The sequence below is a fragment of the Mchenga conophoros genome, linkage group LG10, assembly GCF_057382185.1.
Source record: "Mchenga conophoros isolate Kocher_MC1m ecotype Shallow Benthic linkage group LG10, M_conophoros_male_GT1.1, whole genome shotgun sequence".
NCBI lineage: Eukaryota > Metazoa > Chordata > Actinopteri > Cichliformes > Cichlidae > Mchenga > Mchenga conophoros.
The window spans coordinates 1,529,884-1,556,191 of record NC_140535.1 but is presented as its reverse complement, the minus strand read 5'-3'; the positions used below and the strand labels follow the sequence as shown (position 1 = coordinate 1,556,191).

Below are 26,308 nucleotides of genomic sequence, written 5' to 3'. Positions count from 1 at the left end.
TATTGGTGATATTATAGCGGTTCCATCCACTATAGGAAGCCTGAGTGGAAAACACTTAAGTCATCTGCACCAAAGTACAAAAGCAGACACGAACAATGATGATGTACGTGAGACTCAACGTCCAGTGAAGCTGGAAAGATGACAAACACTGGAGCAATCAGGAAGCTCTCTCTCTTCTCAAAGTTATGCAGGAAACGTATTTCATATCATATTTCCACGATCTTTCCTACATTCCTACGTGGCCATCTTATCTGTTTTGTGGCACCGTCTGTTTATCAGGACAAGCAGTATGTCTGTGTGACACGAGCGGATGGAAAAATGCTCGGTGCCGTCTACACGAGTACAGCACTGATAACAATCACTTTACTAAACACTCTGGCTGTGTCCCAATTCAGGGTCTGCACGCTTGAAGTACGCATTTTGAGTGCGATTACGTCACCGCCACGCAACGACGGCTGTCCCAATTCGAAGTGTGCTTCAAATGCATACTTCAAATGCATACTTCAAATGCATACTCCAAATGCGCTGTCGATTTCCCCAGATATCAAGCGTGCACGCTTTGTGGTCCCATATATCCCACAATTCATAGCGCGGCGGTGGGTGTGGATAATTTTGCCACAAAATACGGCAGAAGGGAGCGGCCGAAGAGTGAAATGTCAAAAGTAAGTACTGAATATGATGTCACTTATTTATGTTATTAATGTTTAATAACGAAGAACATTAAAGCATTGCTGTTGGCCACATGTCGGCAAAGTTATGTGACATTAGTGATGTTTGTACTGTATATATATATATATATATATATATATATATGTTCCTGATGAAGGCTCTTAGGGTCCCATTGATCATGTACAAATGTAGGCATTCCAGGATCCAGCTGTGGGGAATTGAGTCATAGGCCTTCTTGTAATCAATCCAGGCAGTGCACAGGTTGGTCAGTCTGGTCTTGCAGTCTCGGCTGACTGTTCTGTCTACCAGTAACTGGTGTTTTGCGCCTCTGGTATTCTTGCCAATTCCTTTCTGTGCCCCGCTCATGTATTGACCCATGTGCCTGTTCATCTTAGCAGATATGATGCCTGACAGGAGCTTCCATGTAGTACTGAGGCAGGTTATTGGTCGATAGTTGGATGGGACCGGTCCCTTCTGGGGGTCCTTGAGGATCAGGACTGTCCGACCTTCGGTTAGCCATTCCGGGTGTCTCTTGTCAACTAGCAGCTGGTTCATTTGTGCTGCCAGACGCTCGTGGAGTGCAGTCAGCTTCTTCAGCCAGTAGGCGTGAACCATGTCGGGGCCTGGTGCTGTCCAACTCTTCATACTGGAGACCCTTTCTTGGATATCTGCCACTGTGATGGTTACTGGACCCTGTTCAGGGAGGTTGCTATGGTCTGCCCTCAGATCCACTAGCCACTGAGCATTGCCGTTATGGGTTGCATCCTTCTCTTCCAGTATTGTTCCGTCTCCAGCCTTGGTGGTGCTGTTCTCTTATTGTTCCCTTGCCACTGAGAGTACACCTTTGCTGGTTCTGTGGAGAACAGCTGGTTTATTCTCCTGCCTTCTATCTCTCTGGTGTACCTCCTCAAGTGGCTGGCCAAGGCTGTGAGTCTTTGCTTGGCACTCAACGATCCTTCTCCTATCGCACTTGGGGCTTGGTACCCAATCTCGGGTGGGGGTGATGATATCTCACCCCTGACCTGGCGTCCTGGCTCCCCCCTTGCTGTAGCATTTATGTTGTGCCTCGTCAATATATATATATATATATATATATATATATATATATATATATATATATATATATATATATATATATATATATCATAATAATCTGACATACATACATAATATTGTCCATATTATATTTACATTACCACAGTGAGATGACTTTAGTCTCATGAACAACATTAGCTAATTGTTATTTACTAACTAATCTTAAATAACTGTTCAGCACAGAAATGAAGCCCAACAATCATGTTTTACAGTCCTGTGGTCTCAGCCTCAGATACTCAACTAATCAAAGTGATGTCATGACAAAAATGAATGACCAACAAAACATTTTTCTCCTTCATTTCTGTCAAACAAAGCTGTATGAAATGTTTCTCGCGGTTAGTATCATGGTTGCTAGGCAACCTGAACAGTGCGACGAAGGCTAGTCCGTCCCATTTCACAAGGCTCTCATTTCCGCACTTCTCGTACTTACAGTACGCACCGTGCGTAGTACGTGTAGTGCGCGTACTTCAAGCGTGCGGTCTCTTAATCCGGTTGTGAAGTCTGACGTCACTAGCCGTGTCTGGGCCTAAACTCCGCTGCAGGTCCATATATCAAACGATCACTGTGGCATTACTGAGACTTGAAAAACTGTCTAAAGTCTTTCATCTTTAATAAAATGATCAGCGTTCTGCTCTACCAGGTGTAACAATTGAGTTTAACATCCAGGCATCCATGAAAACGGAATTTATGACATTTAACGGAGTTAGAAGTTAGCAGGGAGTTAGCTCGCTAGCTTCTATCTAAATACAATATAGCATGTCCTGACTGCGGGGTTTTGGAAACAAATTCAAACGTACAGCTCTGTTATCACTTCCAACATAAATGAAGACAGAAAACTAAACAGCAGTGACGTTTGTAGGGTTACTGAAGTTTGGCTAGTTGGTATATAATGATGTGCTACGTGACCGCTAGCGACACAGCTATGTTAGCATAATATAAACAAGCTAACTTTTTTTCCACTCGATAAAAGTTAACGTGAGTGTTCTCGGTGGTCAGGAACAAATGTAATCGCATGGCAGGATGCTGTAAAAGGACCAAACTTCAGCCAGGAGAACAACTGAGATAATCCATCCACAATACGAGGTTAGTCATTCATATACTGCTGCATGGGCTGGGCTGTAGTTACATCCTAAGGTTTTAAAAACTGAGCTTAAATAAATTAGTGGTAATTAGGGCTTGGCAATATGACCCAAAATTCATATCTCGATATTTTTTACCTGGACGGCGATATAAGATATATATCTCGATATTTTTTTTTAAAAGCCATAAAGTAAGAACAAAAAGAGAGTTCTTAGTCAAAGCTGTGTCCCAGATGTCACACAGGCACTTTTATTAACATAGAGCAGATGTACATAAAATTTACTCAAAATTAAATTATGAGCATTTATTAAATAATAATGCTCCATAAATAAAAGAAAACAATGTTGTTTTTGTGCATAACAAAAAGCTCACAATTGTGCAGTCAAAATGTAAACTAAAAGACGCTGAGCACAATAAGAAAGACAGATTTCACAGCTGCTCTGTTCCCAACTTCTACTCTGTGACTGACAGCATTGAGTTTGAAATCCTCTTCGTAACCACGTCTCTGAACAGGTGCCATTTATGGTCCTTATACACAGTAGGGTAATATTACGTTGAAGCACAGTACGTATCACTCCGCGAAGGCTCCTCGGTAGCCGTAATGCTCTGACAATCCATCAAGCGGTGCAGCACCGTAGCTTACCAAAGTCGTAATAAAACATTTTTGACAGATTGCTGAGCGCCGTGTTCCACATAAAATCGGTTCGCGGCCATCAAGCACAACCAGAATTCATACATAAGGCGCGCTGTCAACTTTTGAGAAAATGCAAGGATTTTAGGCCGCGCAGCGCCTCTGGGCTGCATGGCGTTAGCGTGGTTAGCTAGCTAACACGTTGACGGCATCCAGCCCCACGCACGGGGCGATGTGCAGTAACTAGTTAACGGAGATTGGCCGTGTCCATCTTGTCACTTCCTGCAGGTGAAGCGATGGGGGAGGAGGGGGAGTTGTGTTCAGTGAAGGAGGGGCGAGGCCGAGTAAAGTTGCGTAAAGACAAAAGTGGACGAAAGAGAGGCAAACTTGCGGCTCCACAAGTATAATTATAACGTAACATAGACTATATCGATATAAAGGATATTGTCAGATCTTATATCTCGTATAAAAATATATCGATATTTTTTAAAAACTCGATATATCGCCCAGCCCTAGTGGTAATAAAAGCCAAGGGAGGTCAACAGTGATCACTGACTGTTTTAGGAGCTTTTTGAGATCAAATAGAAGAAAATACAAAACATTAAACATGTTAACAACACAAAAGCCATATTAAACGCAACTACTTTAGGCCCGGAAGTAGGATTCGTCGCGTCATCACTTAACGACCGGATAGGGACACAGCCTCTGACATCACTGTTGGAGGCGGTTACAGGTGCAGCCCTGACTCTAGCCACACCGCCTCCACACTTTGAGGAGCTTCACGCTGGTGGCATCATCATCATGACAGGCATGAGTTGCAATCAAGAACGTGCTAGGAGGCATCTGAATATGACGCAAATGACACACTTAGCATATGTGTGGTGACAGTGAAGAGGGGGAGAAGGAGCCACAGCAGGCTGACCTCAACTGCCTGAGCCGCAGTGTGGCCGCTTAATTCATCTGAATGATCTAAAAGGAAAATGATGTGAGACAAATGGGGATGCTGGGATTCAGGGAGGCTTCGTAAAATGTGTTACTGCTAAAAGCTACACATTTGTAAAGCACTGGCAGCCTGATTCATTTGGTGCTTCGTGATTCAGAAGTGTAAACAGCTGAAGGAGACGATCGTGAAAAGCAAACGAGGTCTGAGGCGCGATGCTGCTGTCGTGCATATGGCCCCGTGAAACAAGCTCGGCGTATTGTGTCTCTTTGTTTGCTTCTCTCACTTTAGTCATGAACATTGTGTTATCATAGCTCTCTCTAGCTGTCTAAACTCTTTCTTCCTCTCGCAGCCTTCTAAATATTTGTCCTCTTGTATCTACAGAAGCCGGGAAGGTTCTCTTTCTATTTTTTCACTCCACTGTGATTTTTCCCATATCGCACGACCACATTATGCGGGTAATGTTTAATTAGAAGTCTCTACATTCCTTCCAACACTTAGAAGATGGAGCTGAGTCATTTCTGACATATTTGTGGGGATATCAAGAGCACATCTCTGTCCTCAAACCATTTTCTTCCATGGTTATTATAGAAACATGGTTTTCATATTTGCAGTTTTTCTTTCTTGTTTTTGTTTGTGTTAGAAAAACTGTGACACATTGTTTCAAATGAATCAGCAAAACTGTTTTTCTCTATAAAACCAAATGTTTGGTAGACGGCTGTGCTTATGTTGGTGTGTCTTTGTAGACTCACGGCAGGGAGACTGAGACCTGACAGAGCTGAAATCTGTGGCTGCACAGGGCTCGTGGTCAGCACTGTTACCTGACAGCAACATAACCCAGGCCGGGGCATTTCTGCGTGAAGCTTGAGAACCTAAAGTTGACCTTTGTGTGACCCTCAGCGCTTCATTGCTGGGCTGATGTCAGTGCTGTGATGGAGCCGCTGCAGGTGGAGAGTCATGACCAGGCCAAAACAGAGTGCAGCTGAATACGAGGAGAAACAGAAGCGTCTGCTGATGCTACAGTGATGACAATTATTTTGCTGAAATTCAGTTTAGATCTTTTTAATTATTGAAAAAAAAAGTTTGAAAACGGCTGCCGTGTGTTAACGATTCGACATCAAAATGTGAATTTTTGAAAGTCTGCAGACGATACAGTAATATTTATAAATGCTAGATACAGTCACAAGAGCATTAAATCTGCTTTTGCCTTCAGAAAGGTGTTGGAAACATTCCTAAGAGGTTTGGGTCCACACTGACATGACAGCATCGCACGGTTGCTGCAGATTTGTCAGCTTTTCAAACACATCCCAGAACTGCTCAGTTGGAATAAGATCTGGGAAAGTGGAGACCATTCACACCAGTCGGTTTGGCACCAGCAACCGTTCACAGCCACTTTAATCACCTTTCTTTCCCTTTGTGATGCTCAGTTTGACCTTCAGCAGCTCATCCTGTCTGTGGCTAAATGTGTTGACTGTATTTAAGTATTTGAAATAATTATTTATTCATACAGATTTAGTGTGTTGGTGATTTCCCATGTTGGTGTTATTCCTCAGTATCATTGTGTTTGTCCAGGATCAACGTTGCGTCTGCGGACATCAGATCGTGCTTCACATTCACAGAGTGGGATGGTAAGGGCAGAGAAGTGGAGCTACGTGCTGCAAAAAGGGAATTACAGTCAGCGCAAGCGAGAGCGAAAATGAAGGTAGACGAGTTTAAATAGCTGTGGTCAACCATTCAAAGTGAACGAGAGAGCGTAGAGGGTGGAGATGAGCACTGGGTGATTTGGGTTTGGAGCACAGCAGGAGTGAAAGGTGCTGAGACTCGCTATGATGTGAGTGGCTCTAAAAAGTGCTTGAGGAGGCAGAAATAAAGGTTTAGTGATCTCCACTGTGAGTGACCAGGATTCAGGGATGAGCAGAGGATCCGTGGATATCCTGGTCAAAGGATGTTAAAGGTGGAGCAGATTTATTGATGCAGTGAATGGGGACATGGAGAGGGTGGGTGTAACAGAAGAGGAAGGACATCGTGAGGTGGAGTCAGATGATCTATTGTGGGGACCCTGAAAGGGGCCGTAAACATGTCATTTGTAGCTCTTAACTCTCCTCATTCAGTGAACATTTCAACTCAACGTTGAACACTTGGAGCTCCACAGAATATCAGCACAGCTTGAAAACAGTTTCTCACAGCAGCATGCATTCAGCATTTCTTTCTTGAAAGTGCCACATTTTGGGAGGTTTCCCCATAGATTGCAGCTCGTGCAAGCCTTTTCTTTTTCTCCACCTCAGGTGAATAAGCACAGCGGGAAGCTGCATGAACAATCAGAAGGAAGCAGGACATGGAGGGGGGGTGCACCGGAGGAGGGGAAGCAGAAGAGCTGACTCACTCCAGTGTGGGGGCTTTTGTGGCGCAGCGGGGTACTGAATCATCTGGAGCCTTATTGAATATTTCCTCCATTTAATGTCATTATCGCCCCAGCGATCATCGCGGCCATCATCGGCGCTGTCCCCGAGACTCTAGCAGGCTGACCATGAGCTGATGACGCTGAATAAATCAAAGTCGTACGACGGGGCTGCTCAAAGAAACAACAAAGCGAGCGGTTTGTGTTTTATAGTGCAGAGGATAAGATGCATTTGTTTTTAAGAAGTCAAAGGGTGAAAGCAAACTCTTGATGGCGCTGGCTCACTGTGCGGGCTCTAATCACTGCTGAACGAGCGATCAAACTTTATTTACCGCAGCACACGCTGCTCCTACAGAAAGATGACAGCAGGCGCCAAATTTAAGTCATTTCTATCTTTTATTAGAAATGGATGACATTTCAACCCAAGCAGGACTTTAGTTTTACCTTCGGTGTGCCATGCATACAAAACCAGAATCCGAGTGTCCGTGTTAGTGCCGGTAATGTTTATTTGTAAGGGGTTGATATCAAAGTCTTTTTTTCTCCTGTGCAATTAATATTCACAGATATGTACATTCAGATTAGTCAGCCTCAAATATCAGCGTGAAAAGAAAAGCAACGTTAAAAGTAAAAAGTTACAAAAACCCCTCAAATTAAACAATATATTTCTCTTTTAAAATATAATTAATAAGAACTCCGGTAACACGAGTTAAATTATGATTGCTTCAGTTTAACCATAGGCACATAGTAGATCGGTGAGGCGTTGTAGAAGCCCAGCGGAGGGCACATCTTGGCCTTTGCTAACTGCGGTTGATGTTTGTGTGAACAAAACCACCAGCAGTCCGTGTGGGACCACTTCAGAATTAAAAGATGAAAAAATAAAAGAGACACAAACAAAAAAGACGACGCGACGTCTCAAGGTTTCCTCTGCGCCTCGCAGGTGGAGCTGCGTGAGAGACACAACGAACTCCACCAGGATCTCTCACAGACGTTCACGACGACAGTTTCTTTGGTATAAAACTACCACGCCTTCCTACATCTCAAAACTGCATTTATCCAATAATGATTGGGACTCAGACATGCATGATTCGAAGCGTGACGTGGCCACGTGCCGCACGATGAGACGAAGGGTTAGACGACACGTTTAGGAAGCGACTGAACGTGAGGACCTGATGTTGAACAGCAGTCAGATTCACTTCATAGTAACGTGTCACAGGGTCAGCGATGAAAGTCGAGGCCTTCGAGGGATCGGGCGCTTCTCAAGAACAACATTTGACATCATGATAGTTTTTCATAAAATAGTGAAACGGTCTCAGATTTCCCTCTGCTGCCGTCCTCATCCCCGTCCTGTGAGCCTTTGTTCCCTTTATACACAGGTCAGATCCATGTTTAGCATATTTATTGTGACACGTCGATTTCACCGTTCAATGAGAAAAAAAAAAGGAGGTCATTACTTTCTCTCTGTGGTGACTAATGAGACTCGAATGTCCCGGACAGTATTTTTAGGATGCTCCTCGTGTCCACGGAGACGCAAGTCGCCAAGGTGACCCGTTTTCACCACGATCAACTGGCGGCTGTATCTGAACGGCTTGTCGTCGTGTCTCAGTGGCAAAAACATCCTAGATCTGTAATATTTACCTGAAGGTTGCAGGTCGAGTCTAAACGTGTGGCGTGTCATTAAAGGGCGTGCCTGCACGACACCAGGACTTTGTCTTTTTACAGGATGCCCTTAACAACAATAACGTGTGCAGAACGACCTCTTTTGCTTAATTGTAACATTAGTAAAACCTTCCTGTACGTTTAAAGCAGGCGACAGAGGGGGGGGGGGGGGGGGGGACCCAACTGTGTCTCACTGCTTCCATGTGAGGGGCGGAGTCTCTCAGCCACGCCCTGCAGCGCTCTCAGAGAGAAAGAGACATCCTGCTCAGTGACAATGACAGCACTAAGGTGTGGTTACATTTCCCTGTGTGCAATACTAACAGCAGGTCTACGGGTCTTTTGCACATGTGGAATTATTATGCAACGCTGTCGCTGTCGTGGCTCGTGGGTGTGTCAAAATGCAAGCGTGAGGAACATTAATGCAGAAACCACCTATGGGAGTGACTGATGAAGCCAGCAATGTCAGCTGCCCCGTGTCTGAAAAGTGCTTACGCAACCCAGAGCGGCCGCTGTTCAGAAGGGAGGGGAAAGGCAGGAAAACTAGGAAAAACACTTCCCCTGGAAGGCTGCAAATTTGGCACACTTGATGTCATTTAGCACAGATTCTTCAAGTCAAAAATAATGACAGTTACACCCTACATTTGTTCCGGTTTCAGTAAATGCACATGCTGATATAACCGAGTCCCCTAAGGCAAAAAGGATTGTAAGTGTGGAAAGCTGTTCGAGTCCCCTCCACACCCACGTCCACAGTGCTGCACTGCGAGCTACCGTCTGAAGAGTAAGAGGGGGTCCTGGTAGAGGAAAAGCAGTAGATGGTAAACCGAGGTTCTCCTCTGGATCTCTGTGCCTGTTAAACAAGCAGAGTCAGGATGTGTCCCCTTCAAGTTATCCTCCTTCTTCCCTCGGGTCCTCTCACGGGGACATGTTGAGTAGCTTCGTAGATTTATTGGGGTAATTGATGGCCAGGCTGATGGCAGCGATGTTCTTCAGTGCCTACACAGAAAGCAAAAGTACGTCAGGAAACAGCTGCAGGTACAAAGAAATACTCAGTTCATCTATACAGCATCACACTACAGCAAAGGGCCCGACACGCAGACGACCCCTGTGAACAGGCGCTTGGCGACAGCAGGGAGGAAAACCTCCCATTAAGAGGAAGAACCCTCCGACAGAATCAGGCTCGATGAGGCGGAACAAACAGTGCGGATGTTAATATTAAGGATGACTTTCTGAAACTAACGATGCCATAACGTCTCTACGTCTGTGCTGTGCCAGTTTAACAGACGGTGCAACTTATGCTTTATGAAACTTTGTCCCTTATTAGCCGCGTCCTGTTATCGGTCCACCATGACACCTGCTCAGAGCGGGGTCTAGTTTTCCTTTGTCGAGTCCACTAATGGCAGCGGGACAAAAACCCAAACACCTCCACGATAAATAATAACGCTGTCACATTCAGTCGGTCACGTGCATCACTCTGATTTCTGCACATAAGATCTGTCAGAATATCAGGAAACATGCACTGTTGTAGGCTGATGCAGCTTCTGCTCCAAGGAAACATTCAGTGTAAGTGTGTCAAACAGCAGATTGATTCACATATTTGATCTGAAAGATTTTCACGTTGGTGCACTTTTGATGTGTGCAGCTCCCGGGGACCTGCGTCTTCTCCTGGTCTCAAACTGGACAGCTTCATGTTTAGGCTGTGTGACACTGACAAACATGTTCAGAGCTGCTCTGCAGTACAGAAATATTTAGTATTGCCTAGAAACCATTTAGACCATTTACATTTGTTTTCTCCCAGTTCAGCTTTCTATTTTGACATTGCAGCTCCTCAAGTGCAGCAGCCAGGCTGCAGACATGCACCAAAGGAAAGGACGCATTACACCCAGTATGGCCGACTTGTGCTGGTTTGCTTCACAGTTCATTTGACACATTGCATAGCATTAAAACATGTCCCACACCAAGTTATACCCATTTGTCCCAGTGTGAACCACACCATCGTTACTTTTAAGCTATAAATTGCACATTTTCAGTTCTCTAAGTGCAGCTAGTGCCATGCAAGCAGGTGGATGCAGTGAACTGTTAGCAGACAGCTAACTAGTGAGCAGCCAAATCAGTGAGCTGAGGGTGGCCGTCGGATGAGAGGATTCATCACTTCAGTCCCTTTTTCACATTATACCTGCTCGTTTCATTAATGGTTAATATAAAGCATGCAGCCACAGCGGATGCAGCCTTAATTTAATCAAACACTTGTGTCTTTTATCTCCTCACAGAGGAGAGCAGATATATGCACTGGAGGATTAATGATGAAGCTCCATTCTGCTCTTTCCATCTTGCGGCTCTACAATAATTTTTTAACAATGTTTCATTTAATTGCTTCCTCCTCCCTCCTCCAGCCTGCAGCTCAGCTCCAGGGAACGCTCCGTCTCATCGCGCTCGCCGATTCGGCTGTCACCGTGCTCACGGGGTCTGGTGGGCAATTTCATCAAATCAAAAACACACTGTTTAACTAAGTGATCAGTAAGTGATGGGCAGCCCTGTGCATTACTTTAAGCTGTGAAGACACGACGGCGAGCGAAGCCGTCCTCGGTGGCTTCAGAGCGTTTGGGACATCAGCTGATTTGCCCCAAATATCCATTGTTATCGTAACAGTTTGGACTATTGTGTCACCTTTGGGTTTGTTTTCACCCTGACAGGTATTAGGTAACCACTCAGCAGAACCACCCACAGTGTGCTTTTCATGCTGCATCCTCTGCTCCTCCTAACTGCCTGTGGGCTCCTCTGCTATACTGCGTGGTCCTGAGTGCAGAGGACACTGTGGCTCGCTCTGCCACACATGCTAATGGACTGTAATTACCAAATACATTAGTCCCGAGCACAGCCCACACACATTCAAAACAAGGGGAGGGGGTGCAGAGGGATCTGCTAGGTGTCAACAGCTCTGTGATTCACTAGCAAAAGAGACTCCAGGCGAGCTGACTCACAGCAACTCAAGAGCGTTCAATCAGTGGGACTGCGTGGTTAAGAAAGAGTTGCATAACACTTTAAGGTGCACGAGCAACTTCTCTGAGCTGCAACCGTCCGCTAAGTGCAATGCTTTGAATTTAGGAATATGTTAATATGCAAAGACAAAGAGAGAGAGGAAGCCTTACCATGGCGGTGTGGTTGAGGAGCTGCTCATCAGTGGTCATGGCTAACAGGTACTCCTGGAGGACGCCCTGAGCCTGGAAGACACGTCCAACGCAGGTAAATTAGTAATGCATCGTTTGCACCATTCCAGCATTTAGTTTGATGCATGCATGCAAGACGCATGAATAAAACCAGATAAAGAAGGAACTTCCTGAAACAGAGCAGCAGGCTACATAAAAGAGGCGCTTGGTTATAAATGAGGCCTGGTTCCCTGACCTCTCTTCATCTCAGCATCTAACTGAAGCGTGGGATGTTGGAAAAGTCATTGAAAATTATAAACAAACTAAACGAGAGCTTCCACTTGGCCCTATGAGAGAGATGTACCTTGGGCTTACATAAGCACAGGGATTTGGAAAACACAGATAAGACTACACAGAGGCTAAATGGACTGAGACTGGCCAAATTGAGCTTTTACAGCACTGGAAACACAGTCCAGAGCTCTGCTCCAGCATTCATCCAAAGTGTTTACGCTGTAGGAGCAACCCAGGACGATTTGTACAGGCAGTGGTGCACGACTTACAGCTTGGATTCCTAAACACAACTTTCCCTTCTTAGGCAGCGACTTAATTGACTCTCAGAGGAGCTGACCATGAACTTTACGTGCATTCAGAGAACGAGAAGCCCGAACGTGAAGCCCGATGGCCCCTGAAGCCCTCTAATAAGCGGCGTAGGCGCTCAGAGCTAATGCAGCCACAGAGGACTCGATGCTGCTCGTTAGCTTCGTATGACTCGAACATTTTGTCACCACGGCGCTGGTCAGTATGGCCGTGCATCATCACTGCAGTCAGCTCTGACAGCCAACTTTAGTCACATCTTTCTGAGGAAGATCACAGATGCTTCCCCAGTATGTCAGCCACAGTGGACACCAGCATTCCCAGTTTTGGCTGGATGTAATCTAAACGCTTTGTAGCCCATTTGTCACCAGTCTAATCCAGTTTACAACCACACTTCCAATAATCCCGGACCAAGCACATCTCAGCCCACCCTTACTTCGACAGCTGCAACACGACGTGTTCATGTGTGGTGTTAAAACCACGGAGCCATTTCACACCCATCAGGAAAATCACAGTTGCGTCACATTCACTGGAGAACTTGTGAACAACAACTACTGCTGACGTCACACAGCTTCACTTCACTCCTAAGAAAGAAATCTGCATCATACGTGTTTGTATAACCGAAGTGTGTCTGCAGTGCTGCTGTACACAACGCGTTACACACCATCATGTGTTGTTACGCTGACTGCAGTATTCATGAGGGGCATCCCAGGCAAATGTACTGAGCGCCACTACCGCCCCCTGGTGCTTGTTCAGAAAAACTGCAGAACCTCAGCTCGCCAGTCCCTCTCTTACACGTGACAACATCGAGCGGGTGCAGCAGAGACTCCGTCCTGTAAGACGATTTAAGTGATGTCCTTTTATTATCAGAGAGAAGCCTCGGGCCTCGCTGGGAAGGCTGCAGGAGAGGTCCTGCTTTTCTGGCCCTGCCTGCTTCCCCTGCATCGACAGATGGGAAACTCCTGGCTGATGGTGCGCTCATAATCTCGAGACTTCTCTTCATTAATAATTCAAAACAACTGAGACGGAGAAAGAGAGCGAGCATTCATAAGCATCACAGTGAGCAGCATCTCTTCCTCGTCCGTGCAGCACGGCGCTGTCCCACAGATGGCTTTGGCCACGAGCCGAGCGTAGAACAGGTGCACGGTAAACATGCTCACAGAGACGCAGAGAGGAGCTCTGAGTAAATGCTCCTTCATATTAGATCTTTACTGTTGGAATGCTTCATATTTCAAAAGTGACAAAAACATGAAGAAAAAGGATTTTTAGATGATCAGCTGTGTGTGTGTGTGTGTGTGTGTGTGTGTGTGTGTGTGTGTGTGTGTGTGTGTGTGTGTGTGTGTGTGTACGCTTCATATGTTGGTGGGCCCAAATCCAGGTCCCCACAGGGCTGAAGGCATTTTCACACTCAAACGGTGGTTTTAGTGTCATGGTCAGGGCCAGGCATTCATTATAGATGGTGAGGTTAGGGAAAGCGTTATGTCCATGGGATGTCCCCACGAGGATGGCAAACCAGACGTGTGTGTTGATGCATTACTCACGATTGCACGGGCCTCTGCGATAAAGAAGAGTTCAGTGAGGGCTCTGTGAAGAGGCAGCAGCACCGTGATGCTGGTGGGATCCTGGCTCAGGCTGTTCTCCATAGACATGAAGAGCTGCCACAGAGGTCGCAGCAGCGTCAGCGTGCAGGCTCTGCAGCAACACATCAACAGCAGGATGAAAAGCTGGCACAAAATGCTAATATCACCTCCTTAACTCTCAAACTTTGTCTGTTCATCATCTTACAAGTCTGTCGTCATGAGGTCATCTCGTTCAGCTCCCCCCCACCTTTTTTGCACCACGGACCGGCCTTTAAGGTGTCGCGGATAAATACAACAAAATAAAACCAGTACCAAAAAAAGAAGATTTATTCATAACACACAGGAAACGACCCACGATAAAAAATAATGATAAAAAGCCTGAAAACCATAAATTTCACACTCGAGCCTCAACTATCGCGACCTGGTACCAAATGACTCAGACTGGTACCAGTCCAGGGCCCGGTGGTTGGGGACCGCTGATATAGCTCCCAACTCAAACGCAGAAAATCCTTTAAAGAGATTTTCTAGGACGCTAAACGGATGATTTCATTCTTAAAGATGGAGCTGCTGCCCGTCTACACACCAACTTCTATGAATTCCCTCATCGTGACCTGATGGTTGCTGGGTCAGTTTGCACATATGGAAATTTCTAAACGCATACTTTACCTAATTTCCATCATGATTACAAGAGCATGTATGAAGGCTTCTATGCAAATGCTGCGTGGAGGTGCACTCCTGCACCAGGACATGATGCTGAGCTAAAGATGAGAGGTAGACGGCACGGCTGCATCCAGGTGGGAGTGTGACAGTCACGGACGCATTTACAGAAAAAAAGAAGGAGGCTCGACCTACGTCTGGGACTGACACTGCAGCAGACGCAGCAACAGGTGAATGGCTCTCAGTCGCTGGTTTCCAGTCTGTCGACAGGCCACGCCCACTTGCCACTCCCAGATGTCGGCTAGTGGCAGTTGGCTGAGCACTTGGTCATCAGCTAGCATTTGCTTCAGTATCTCAAAACCTGATGAGCGAGCAGAGAAGAGTTGATGAAGCCGATGTTAATGTGACGTTCAACAAAAAGGCTGCAAAGCGAATCTGAACCCAAACAGAAGGAGGACGGCACCTGTCTGAAAACGGCCCCTGTGTCCCCCCGTTACGGTGAACTTGTAGCCCCACTCTGTGTTGCTCATGTCTGACATGAATCTGTAGTACAGGGTATCACCTGAGAAAGCCAGAGATGCAAATATGAAGTGAACAGTCACACGATCTCAAACGCAAACACACACGGACGGTCCTCACCGGGGATTTCAAAATCGGACCACTTCTGCGGAGACCCACTGAAGTTGTGAACATCTTGGACAAAATCGCTGCTGCTGGACATGATGAGCTCGTCGCAGCCTTCCTCTGTGTAGCAGCGGGAATCGAATTTTACGGACAGGTAGATGGCGCCAGGGATGTGCACCTTGTCCTGAGGGCAGAACACACGACATGAATCCCAACACAGCGCAGGTCTTTGTGGAGTTCAGATGTTCAGTAAAGCACACGTTTGAAGCGACAACAACCGACTCACCTCAAAGTTGGTGTTGTTATCGTACGGGTGTTTGGACTCTCTGACCTGCACTGCCATGCCAGGCTCCTCCATGAACTGGCAAGCAGTGAGAGAGAGACTGCAGAGCATGCTGTGGCTGCAGCCCTTCAGCACCCTCTGAAGAATCTGATTGTAAAAGCAAACAAAGCGGCTTCAGCCCATCGTGTACTCGCACACTACTTTTGTTCACTTCTGCCTCCCGTCTCACCTTCTCCCACGACGGCCGCTCCTCCAGCTGCATCAGCATGTCCAAGATGTAAGCCATGTGCGAGGCCCCGCTCAGCTCCAGGGCCTCCTCGCTCATCGGCGCGTCTGCGGGCCAGTCGGCCAGCAACGACGCCAGCACGTGGCGAGCGTACAGCGTGGCGATGGCCTGGTTGACCTTCACCAGGTACTGACGAACGGCTCGGTTGCTGCGCACATCCAGCTCTTTGTGCAGCAGAGCGGAGCTTTTGGTGCGTCTCTGTTTGGCATAGCTGAGCTGGAGGTCGCTCTCCGAGTTGGTGATGAGCTTCTGGGCTACGACGTTGATCTCCTCTGTGGCCTTTTCACAGTGACTCGGTTTAGACTGCCAGGCCAATCAAGAACATTATCATTTAAAACAACGACTTGTAACACTGACTGAGAAACTGGCTGTTTTAGAGCATTTTTGGAACAACCCACCATGCAAGACACCACAATCATGTCCGTGTCCACAGCCTTGGTGTTCCGCTCCTCAGACCGAGGCCGCCGGCTGGATTGCCACTTCTGGGCCAGCGTACGGATCGTCTCGTCCGTTTTTATCTCTTCTCCATCAAATCTGAAAAGCACAACATCACAGCAAGTTTTAGATTTGAGTGAATCCATGAATCACAAAGTAAATCTTCATCCTCACCTCTTCTGGACCTCCAGGAAGAACGAGTCGGTCCTCTTCATCTGCAGCTCATACATAGCTCGCAGAATGGGCAAAGGGGCGTTTAAGGCATCGTGGGTGATCTGCATTTGGAAGGAAAAAAGTCTTGAGCGTTTTCTTTCACCCCAGGTTTGGCTGTGCGTGTTTGCAGCACAACTCACTTGGAAGCAAATCTTTGTCTCCTCATCCAGACCCTCCAGCGGGTCGGGCTTATTGACATCCGTGTCGTCAGCACAGCAGCTGGAGTGGTCCGAGTCGTGCTCCTTGTCCTGCTCTCGTTGCTCTCGCTCCGGGTCCTGGGCCATGGAATGGATCTCCCTCTTTGAGGAGTACAGCATGATGGAGAGGATCTCCAGGTCGCGCAGCAGCCACAGCTTGCTGAAGCCGGTCCCCTTACTGCACTTCCTCACCAGCAGCTGGGTCAGGCCTGACTCCTGGATGGCTTCATGTGCGTGCTCCACTCCGTGCTTCTTAACAAAAAACACAACAGGACATGAAAAGGAATCGTGCCAAGTTTGTCTGATCAGAGGTGGGATACTGATCATGTTAAACAGGTCGGGGATAGCTTGTTGATAAGAAGCTGTCCAACGTGGAGGGCGGATATGGTTGGAGTACCTTGAGTATGTTATAGAGGCCTTTAAGAGCCAAAGACAGGACCCAGGAAGCCTCCACGGCATCAGAAGAGCCGTTGTCCTGGCTTGTCTGCAACAGGTGGCTAATAATGGAGGTGAAATTGCCCAGGTAGCAACTGAGCAGTGTCTTTGGGCAGCCTTGGCCCTCTGGCTGCCCCGGTAGACTGACCGTGCAAGAATCCTGAGACTGGATGAGTTGGTAGTCCTTCACTACGAAAGCGAACACACAGAAGGTTAATCCAAAGATGACTCCTCATCATACGTGGTCCAGAAGCTACTGTGCTAACCTGTTTTCCTCTTGCGTGTTCTAACGTCCACCACCGCAGCATGGTTCTTTTCTGTGAAGTGTTTCAGCAAGATCATGTTGTGCTTTTCATTGGCGTTGTCGATAAACACCGTCTGGGTGCCCACACACAGCACCTGGCGTGCACACACACACGCGCACACGCACACGCACACACACACACACACACACACACACACACACACGCACACACACACGTCACAATAGGCTTCACAGAGTCTCAGTAAGGTTTCAGACTCCACAGCATCAACTGTCTTCTACCCACCTCGGCGAAGCCCACGAGCACCAGCAGTGTGAAGAGGTTGGTGCGCTTCAGAGTCTGCGGCAGCTGCTGAATGCAATGGTCAGTGAAGGCGGCGATGATTGTGCACCACTCGGGGCAAGCATTGAGACTGTGCAAAATGTCTGCCACCGTGCATGCCCAGTCCAAGCCAATGCGACTGCAACCAAACATCCAAACAGCTGTTTACACATCCACAAAAAACAACAACAGGGAAAAACAAACAAACTGGTTTCTATGAGCAGCTGGCGCCACCTCTGCCGTTAGGCCCATAATTTTGTAGTTTCCCTCTATAAAGCCCCGCAGGGGATTTCAAATCGATCGATCTGCGATCGACGTTCTGGGGATTGTAGGATGTACAAACAGTTTTATACATGTTTTATCGTTCAGACATTTTCAGAGGCTCAAAAGTAATTGGACAAAGAGCATCATCAACCCTGGGCACTCGAGCCACAGCTGGCACGCCCAGATGTGGCTCGACACGCATTAACCAGAGAAAGTGCATGAAGAAATAAATATCTACGGCCGGGCCGCACTGCACAGACACAGCTGTGCACTTCTCAACGACGGTATGTGAGCTAACAGCAAACGCCAGCGTCAGCACCACGGAAATACACGGATACATCCGAAGACTCGAGACGCTTTCAGGACTGAGGTGTTCGGACCAATGTTTTCTTTCCTGATCAAACCAGAAAGCTTTAATAAGCAGCTGGATTCGTCTCTCAGACACAGAGGACATCGAAATGCAGCCGACTGAACTGAAAGCTCGACTCTGCGGGGTCAAAGTTTGCAGAACTACGAGCGCAGCTGAATCCACAGCTGTGCGTGTTCATGGAGCTGCACGTTCACCTGCTGCACGTCACTACCTGACACGTTTAACTGTCTTAAAAACACTGCACGGGGCTTATTGACAGTATTCGGCTCACAGATCTGTGTGAGCTGATCTCCCGTCACACTAAGAGTGTCCTCAGGTCTGAATGTGGACGCTCGGAGACTCTGAGTGGGAGACCAGGACCACATTAACACGTGTGTCGTATTGGCCCAGTTTTTCGCATCATTGTTGAGGGGACCATAAATATACAGAGACCATTAAATGCACTTTGCCAACATCTGTGAACAAATACAGTTCGATGAAGTTGTTCATTATAGTAACTGTTGCTATAGAGCGTTACTACATTTATTGTTCATGCACATGAGGACATTTTAGACGGCACTCATCATGCCGACCCTGCTCAAGAGCAAAATGTAGCAGCTGACAGAAAGCAGCAGGATGAATTTGTTGACCAATACTCTGCTCAGATTCAGCCAAATGCTGCAACGCCGATCGCTCAACACTCAATGACTCAAAGCCGAGAGCGTCTCATGGCAAAGACTGGCGCTTTTGTCAGACGCTTAAACTGAACCCAAAAGCTTTTCAGTTACTGAAGAGGAACCTGAAGGCAGAAAGACGGACAAACGAAAAGTATGTGAGGGCAGCTGCAGGTCTGTCAGAGCGCTGATGTCCACGCATTCAAGAAAAGGATTAAAAACAGTCCTTCTCTTTGAAGTGATGTCACTTTGCTCAACTACTATCGAGCCTCTGAAAAAGGGACCAACGTATAAAAAAACAGTTCACGCAGTATTTTGTTAAGGCTCGTGAATAAAGGCTGATCTGCACTTCAATCACATGACTGTTAATTTAAAATCTTTCACACAGAGGCAACTTTGTCCTGTATTTGTGATCAGCAGAGACATCGTCCTGGCTCGTCTGCAACAGGTGGATAACAACATAATGATATTTACCTGTCTAAACAGACGGCGCCCAGGCTGAAAAGCAGCTGTATGGTCTTCCAGCCCTGGATGTCTGAACAGGACATCTCTCCTTGTATCAGCAACTCATACTTGTCAGCCAGAGCCTCTGTCACAGCAGCGTCAGCCTCCATCGGAGGGATCCGGAGCAGCAGCTGACCCAGGAGGCCTAAGGTGAGGTGGTAGGTCTCATTCAGAGAGCCAGCATTGGAAATGACTGCCTTAAAAAGCTGTGGCAGCATGGAGCTCAGACTGGGCAGACACAGGGAACAGCCCTGACAGGAAGACAGCACACGTGAGGATAAGAGGAGAATATGTCAGCGCAGTCATAGGAGTGACGAACCTTTAGAAACATGTACAAAATCATTTATACTGTCCAACAGTTGGACAACAAGGTGCCGTCCATCAAGGCTCGCCGTTTGTCCACTTCTCATTGTTTAAATGTGTAATTCAGCTTCTTCGTACTGACTGGAGTTTCCCTGAGAGTCTGCTGTATGGCCCACAGTGTCATCTGGGCCAGCCCGACCTCAGCCAAGCTAAACGGCTGACAGCAGATTAGCCTTGTAGCTGTAACTCCATATTTATTGCACAGACATGAGAGCTGTATCTCCTATCTTAATGTTTTAACCCCACAAAATGATTTTGGTCTCTTACTGGTTTGGCTGGAGGTAGCATGGCTGCCAGCAGTCCCAGGATCCTCTCTCTTGAGCACTCGGAGAACACGTGCCCCTGAAGGGGAACTGGGGGCAGCCTATCGTCAGTTTCCTTGACAACATCAGATGTTGGCGAGTTGACTGCTCCTGGTCCACAATTTGGAGCAAAGAAGAGTAAATAAATAAATGAATACATTGAGTTGAACCAGGCCGAGCGTCTGGGTGAAAGCACTCACGTCGGACCACAGGAGAGAGGGCGTCTTCGCTGGACACTGACGGGGTCTGGCTGAGCCGGGCGGAGTCTAGGGTGTCTTGAGTGACCAGCTTCTTTTTGTCCCCTGGCCCACTGCTCGGAGGGAGCGACAACTCTGGCTGAGCAGGAGGAGGACAGCTCCCCTCCTCTGCCTTTTTCTCATCTGACGGTTTGTCCTGTTTGACAGAGGACAGGCTGACTTTTACGCGTTTCTGCATCTTTTCTGTAAATCGGCGAGACCCAAACATGAGGACGTCACATTATCTTTGAACATGAGTTGCATTCCCCACCTTGTGCTTAGGAGATGAAGGAGAGCAGATTGCTGCTGTGCTACCAGGGAGCGAGGAGGTGTCCGTGGCTGTGCTGAGCTCTTGAGAGGACTCGGGAGAGACTGGACACAGCTCGCTGTCAGAAGCAGAATCGTTGGTGGACAGCAGAGCAAGCAAAGCAGAGGAACGGAAACCTATGCAGAGCACAGGAGACACAGAGAGTATTACATGTTAATAACCAGTCTGTGCAACGTAAAATTATGCAAGTGCTACACTGCTGTGAACTTACCTTTGCCAGTCTGTCCTTTGAGCAAGCAGTCAGTGATGAGCTGGGAGCAGTGGGTCTGCAGGGCTTTGGCCACGTTCAGAGTGTCGCTGTCCAAGGTGTCTCCATCCGTTTGCTTCTCGCTGCTCAGCTCTGACGTGTACAGGGCCAAAGCAGCAAACAGCAGCCAGGAGTAGTTGTGGATGTAGGGCTGGATGAGACGGTGGCGATCGCTGATCCGTATGGTCACCATGGGGTACACAGTGATCCGATGGGTGGGCAGGTGGCTGGCGATGGGACGATAACCATTTAATAAAAGGAGAACTAAAGAGGCCAACCTCAACATTAAATGTGAGTTGACGCGCATCACCTGTCAGGATACTTCTTTGCGTGGTAACAACCGAAGCACAGGTCAAAGTCTTCACACACGTTGCAGTTGATCCTGCTGCCTACAATAAGCCCCTGGCAATGATCGCAGGCATATTCCATGTTTACCATCTCATGGTCATCCTCGTGGCCTTCAGGCTTGGCACCACCTGGTTTACATATACACGCATCCAGAGTGAGTATAACTACGACTACGGGAAGGTCCTCTGATCATCGGTGTCATGCACTTACTAAGGAAGCAGGTCTTGCAGAGGTCCATGTCCATGCACTGCAGACATCGGTAGCGGTGCCAAGGTGCCATCCTCTCACAGCCATCGCAAGAGATCACGACGTTGAGCAGGTCACAATAGCGGGCAATGAACATGTGCATCTGTGGACGGAGCACGTGCCTGATTAGAGTTTTTAAAATGACGGAGCATGCGTGCACATGTGTGTAAGCTGCAGCACGAATCTGCAGGTTTTTGTAAATGCAAAGGGAAGAATGTGGAGAAGAGAAAACGCAGCCAGCTTTGAGGCGAGTCTGGCTGTGAACATTGAAACGTTCATGTAGGGCTGCGCGATACGACCAGAATCTCATATCCCGATATAAGACATCTATCGTCCGATAACGATATAAATCACAAATTTAACATTTTCTGTAAATTCTGTGAATCTCGGGCAGCTCGACGTGAAGTGTTTCCAGCTGCGCGTCGTGTAGCTGGAGTCGAGTGTTTTAACGATGCATGAAACGATACATTTTTAGACATAAGTTGTAACGGCGCCGTTTTCTTTGTATTTATTACACGGCGTGCTGCGGGGAAAAGCCTGTTCTAACGTTTGAGTCTAAGCTTTATTTTTTAGCACCTGGCGGCTCTTTTTTACTTCTCATCTGTAAATAATCTGCTCTTTCACGTGATTCAGTTTATTTTGAAAAGTCTCAACAGGATCTTGAGCTTTATTGTGAAAGGTTTATGTGGAACATAAACAAGCGGACACGCGATGCTGTTACCGTCGCTGTTGCTAATGACAACGCATAAAAACAGGCGCTTGTGCGTCAGCAGTGTGGTTATATTACATATAAGAGAAAGAGAACTAATAAATTAACACAGCCACTACAGTGACATCAGAACCATGTAAAAATATTGCCGTAAACAGTTTTTGTGACACCACGAAACAAACGATAGCGTAAAATGAAAGAACGTTTTTATATCGTCATCTGATATATATGGTTATATCAAACAGTCCTACGTTCATGGACTGCAGTGTACCTTCCTCCTGTCCTCCATCGATTCCTCTTCATCAATTTTGTCATACCACTTCTCAAACATCCCGTCCATACACTCATCCATCCACTCCTGGTTCTTCTTGTAGTCTGCAATCTCGTCCTCCTCTGTCCACTGACTGCAGATGAAGTTAAACCACAGAAGAAACTTTATGAATAAAGCAGTTTGTGAAAACTGAGGTGTCTTTTGCCTTCTTCAGCAGCTTTTCGTACATTTAGACGAGCACTGAGATTACCTGATGGCAGTGTCATGGACGCTGATGTTCTCCTGAGACATGCTGAGGAGGAGGTCAGGAAGATTGATGCTCAGGAAGAAAGGAAGATCGTGCGCCTCCCAGTTCATGTCCAGGAGGTGCAACAAGCAGGTCTGCACACACGACAGGGCCGGCAGAAACGCTCTGTGGGGCAGTGATCGCGATCAGGTCACCGTGCACGCACTTTCACAACAACACTTCCTGCACTTGCAACAAATCTAAATTCACAAAATCACGACGGGTTAGAGGAAAGCGCTCACTTCTCATTGAGGCTGCTGAAGCCCTGTACCGCCTCCACAAGCATGAGCACCAGCTGATGGTAGGAGCGCCTCACTTCCTCTCCCAGCTTTTGCCCGCTGTCTGACAGCTGAGAGAAATAACTGGAAAACACAAAGAAAATGTTGTTTCTGTGCAGCCAGTCAGCAAAACACCAAACTGACATCGGTGACTAATCTCCAAAAAGACTTGAGAACCAAACTAAACTGCTGCCATCACATTTTGGGACACAACTGTTAAAAACCTCTTGCTGTAAAAAGTCTTCTGAGGCCTGGAGAGACTCTGCGTGCTTTGCTGCAATCTGCAGAGTTTAACCCTTTAACTGGGTGAGTGTTTAAAGCAGGGGTGTCCAACTCCAGGCCTCGAGGGCCGGAGTCCTGCAGGTTTCAGAACTCATCCTGGGTCAACACACTTGAATCACATAATTAGTTCATTTAGGCCTCTGGAGAACTTGAGGAGGTCATTTAGCCGTTTAAATCAGCTGTGTTGGATCAAGGACACGTCTAAAACCTGCAGGACACCGGCACTCGGGGCCTGGAGTCGGACACCCCTGCTTTAAAAGGTAAATTAGGTCAGGGTTTAAAGGGTTAAATGAATCCATTCATTTATTTTCATTATGGAAATCTAAGACCTACTATCCCACTAGGACCAGTATGTGTGCAGCATCATATTCTGTGACCTTATTCTGATTGCTCCTGTGTCATGGAGGTTCATGCGTAAATGAATTAAAACGGAAAAACTGAGATTTACCAGGTAAAGTCTTTTTGGCATGCCAGCAGCTCCTGTAGGAACAGGATGCAGGGGGCTTGGAAGAGGTGCGGCTGTCCCATGGAGTGGAAGCACTGCTGAACCATCTCCAGCACCTTGCACACACTCAGGGCCTGCGCTTTGTTCAGAGACAGCGTCTGCAGAATGCTGCAGGAAGAAGAACGAGGACTTAACCCTGGATGCAAGTCTCATTATGCGTTACCAAACAGGAGAGTAGCAGTTTCTCACCTCGCTGTTGTGAGAGCCTGGTCCTTTATGAAGTTTAGGATGTGTTTGAGTATCGGGTAGCGATCTTTGACTGAGGGAGTCATGCGAGGCTCTTCTATAGAGCGGCAGGACAGGAGACGAAGGCGTGCCCGACTGAACGGAGCTTTGCGGTTGTAAGCAGAGGGGGAGGCTGGCTCCCCAGGCTGGGGGGAGAGACTCTCTGTCGAGTCTCGATGGGTTCGCCTGCTGTGGCCACATGAGGATGAGTTGGGAATGTGAGTACCGGACGACTGACTCTGTCCAGACCTGGACTCGTAGCTTTCCTCAGACCCTGCAGCCTGAGGTCCCACAGATGAGCTGGCTTGGAAGTCTCCTTCTGAAATAGAACTTGATTGGAACAGCAGAGCACTGCTGCTCTCTGTGGCTCTGGGAGCGTCGCTGCCTTGGCATGGAACGCCGCAAGGAGCAAATCGGAACAACAAGAGGCTCTTCTCGATGCACATCTCAGCTGAGAACAAGAAGAAAGAGTTAAAATGTCAGGAAAAAGCAAAGTAAAACCAAGACATGACATTAAAAAGGAAGAAGCACTCACCCAGTGTCTCCATGGTAACCTCATCAGGACCACCTTCCCGCTCGTCATGATTGTTCATCTTGCCAACCAGATATCTCTGCTTCATCTCCAGCTAACAGGAAATAGATCCCAGCAGAGTCACAGGTCAGAAACATGAAAAGCACGAGCCAGCGGAGATGTCCCGTGTTACACTCACCATCCACGTTCTGATGCTGTCTGCTAGTGAATACACCTGCACGAACTCTTCACTCAGACTGGATTTACAGTCCGGATTAACTACTAGCACAAAAACACAGATGGGAGAAAATCATTCAGAAGATTAATTAAGGAACAAACTCACAAAAACACAGCTGTATGAGCGCTGATTACCATAGCTAAGAAGTGCGAGGTTGAGGGCCGGTGTGTGGTACACCATGGCTGCCCAAATGGCATTCACAGCTTGGTCTATCTTTGACCCAGCGGTGATCTCGTTCCTCATCGCCTGTTTCCTGCAAGCCTGCATGAGGGTCCTCATCAGCTCTGTTCTAGCGTCTGTTAGCTCCTGTGAAGGGTTCCAGCGAGCAAAGTCCTCCAGGAAGCCCGTCGGCTCATCCAGAGTCCACGTGCTCGCCTACCACACAGAAAAAGAAAGAACACCATCAGAGCATCTTCCAGTCGAGGTCACCGACTAATGCAACAGCAGCATCCGGTGCTTGTACGTAACTGAGGCAGCAGAGCGTTTTTTACCTGCTCTGTGATTGTTTTTGTTCGGGTCGCCTCCCTTTTGTCACACAGCCCATGTCTCAGGATGGGTTTCCATAAAGGTGAAGACTGAACATGGGACATTTTCCCTGATGGAAGTTCCTTTACACTGCGAACCTCTGGAGACAGAAACCCACAATAATACACGCTAGTGCCTCAAACTGGTTTCTTTTCTGCTCTGATAAACTGCGACTCAGGCCAGCCTCATGAAAACCGTCTCACCGTGCGGAGATTTCAACGCCAGCGTTCTGGATGCAAGGCGACCCATCAGACGAGCCACCAGCAGCTGCAGATCTGACATCCAAGAAATGGTGATGTCTGGTAAACCCAGCGCTGTTACAGTGAACTTATAGCCCCACTCGTTGTTGCTGCTGTCAGAGTGGAAGAGGAACTGCAGCTGGGGACCGGTGTCAAAGGTCACTTTCTAAAGGAGCAAACACACAAGGACACATTCGTAAACATCAGTGACGCATCTGAAGACCGGCCTGTGATTTTCCTTCGCCTACCTTTGGCCACTTCTCAGTTCCGACCTTCATGTCGTAGCGGACCTTTCCCCCTCTGGAATCTGTGAATTCTAAGTAGTCGTATCTGCGAATATTGTGAGCACAGTTAACAGGATAAAATCCCCACAAAGGATTTCAAAGACAAACAAATAAACATTTACAAACACGTCACCTCTTCTCTGTTTCACAGCGTTCATCAAACTCCACCTCGAACGACGTCGCACCGGGGCAGGCGAAGATGCTCGTCTCGTGGCGGCTGTTCTCGTAGTTGTGCGGGGACTCCATGTTCCAGGTCCTTAGCACCACCGGCTGCTGGGGTTGGTGCCAGTTCTCTTGATCCACCTTATAGTGACAGGTTACAACAAGTTTGTGGACTGCTGCACTGTTTGTGTAGCTCTGAACACCACACAGTGGATCAACTCAAACACATCAACGCGAGGCTGAACGCAGACTTTCAGCATCACTTGTAGAAGTATTATGTCACAGGAAATACAGACATTTTTAGACATAGTACGTTTATATAGCCTCCGTTATCTGAAGGTCAAAAGTAACTGGACTGATAATACAAGTACCTCTGTTGTGCATTTCAGAAAGAAACACTGGCTTTCTTCCCACAAAAACACGTGATTTGCC

General features: G+C 47.4%; 1 protein-coding gene across 5 annotated transcripts in view; it reads right to left on the bottom strand.

Annotated features, from left to right (window-relative positions):
* Positions 1 to 7,190: 7,190 nt before the first annotated feature.
* zzef1 (zinc finger, ZZ-type with EF hand domain 1) overlaps positions 7,191 to 26,308 on the bottom strand; it is a 29,314-nt gene continuing 10,196 nt past the window's right edge. For 2 of the 5 annotated variants that reach the window (XM_085288099.1, XM_085288096.1), the window contains exons 22-54: positions 25,848 to 26,017; positions 25,679 to 25,760; positions 25,395 to 25,596; positions 25,158 to 25,291; positions 24,801 to 25,041; positions 24,628 to 24,710; positions 24,453 to 24,543; positions 23,882 to 24,368; positions 23,636 to 23,800; positions 22,870 to 22,989; positions 22,592 to 22,753; positions 22,342 to 22,474; positions 21,326 to 21,464; positions 21,078 to 21,243; positions 20,732 to 20,994; positions 20,464 to 20,636; positions 20,157 to 20,349; positions 19,922 to 20,067; positions 19,262 to 19,542; positions 17,465 to 17,639; positions 17,183 to 17,315; positions 16,879 to 17,105; positions 16,425 to 16,733; positions 16,246 to 16,346; positions 16,035 to 16,170; positions 15,580 to 15,939; positions 15,354 to 15,497; positions 15,083 to 15,251; positions 14,907 to 15,005; positions 14,639 to 14,804; positions 13,748 to 13,898; positions 11,616 to 11,687; positions 7,191 to 9,462 (exon numbers count right to left, since the gene is read on the bottom strand). In XM_085288099.1, the coding sequence (XP_085144225.1) occupies positions 9,382 to 9,462; positions 11,616 to 11,687; positions 13,748 to 13,898; positions 14,639 to 14,804; positions 14,907 to 15,005; positions 15,083 to 15,251; positions 15,354 to 15,497; positions 15,580 to 15,939; positions 16,035 to 16,170; positions 16,246 to 16,346; positions 16,425 to 16,733; positions 16,879 to 17,105; positions 17,183 to 17,315; positions 17,465 to 17,639; positions 19,262 to 19,542; positions 19,922 to 20,067; positions 20,157 to 20,349; positions 20,464 to 20,636; positions 20,732 to 20,994; positions 21,078 to 21,243; positions 21,326 to 21,464; positions 22,342 to 22,474; positions 22,592 to 22,753; positions 22,870 to 22,989; positions 23,636 to 23,800; positions 23,882 to 24,368; positions 24,453 to 24,543; positions 24,628 to 24,710; positions 24,801 to 25,041; positions 25,158 to 25,291; positions 25,395 to 25,596; positions 25,679 to 25,760; positions 25,848 to 26,017 (5,754 nt within the window). In that variant the 3' untranslated portion in view covers positions 7,191 to 9,381. The remainder of the gene's footprint in view (positions 9,463 to 11,615; positions 11,688 to 13,747; positions 13,899 to 14,638; positions 14,805 to 14,906; positions 15,006 to 15,082; positions 15,252 to 15,353; positions 15,498 to 15,579; positions 15,940 to 16,034; positions 16,171 to 16,245; positions 16,347 to 16,424; positions 16,734 to 16,878; positions 17,106 to 17,182; positions 17,316 to 17,464; positions 17,640 to 19,261; positions 19,543 to 19,921; positions 20,068 to 20,156; positions 20,350 to 20,463; positions 20,637 to 20,731; positions 20,995 to 21,077; positions 21,244 to 21,325; positions 21,465 to 22,341; positions 22,475 to 22,591; positions 22,754 to 22,869; positions 22,990 to 23,635; positions 23,801 to 23,881; positions 24,369 to 24,452; positions 24,544 to 24,627; positions 24,711 to 24,800; positions 25,042 to 25,157; positions 25,292 to 25,394; positions 25,597 to 25,678; positions 25,761 to 25,847; positions 26,018 to 26,308) is intronic. The other 3 variants (XM_085288101.1, XM_085288098.1, XM_085288100.1) reach the window with 2 other exon arrangements.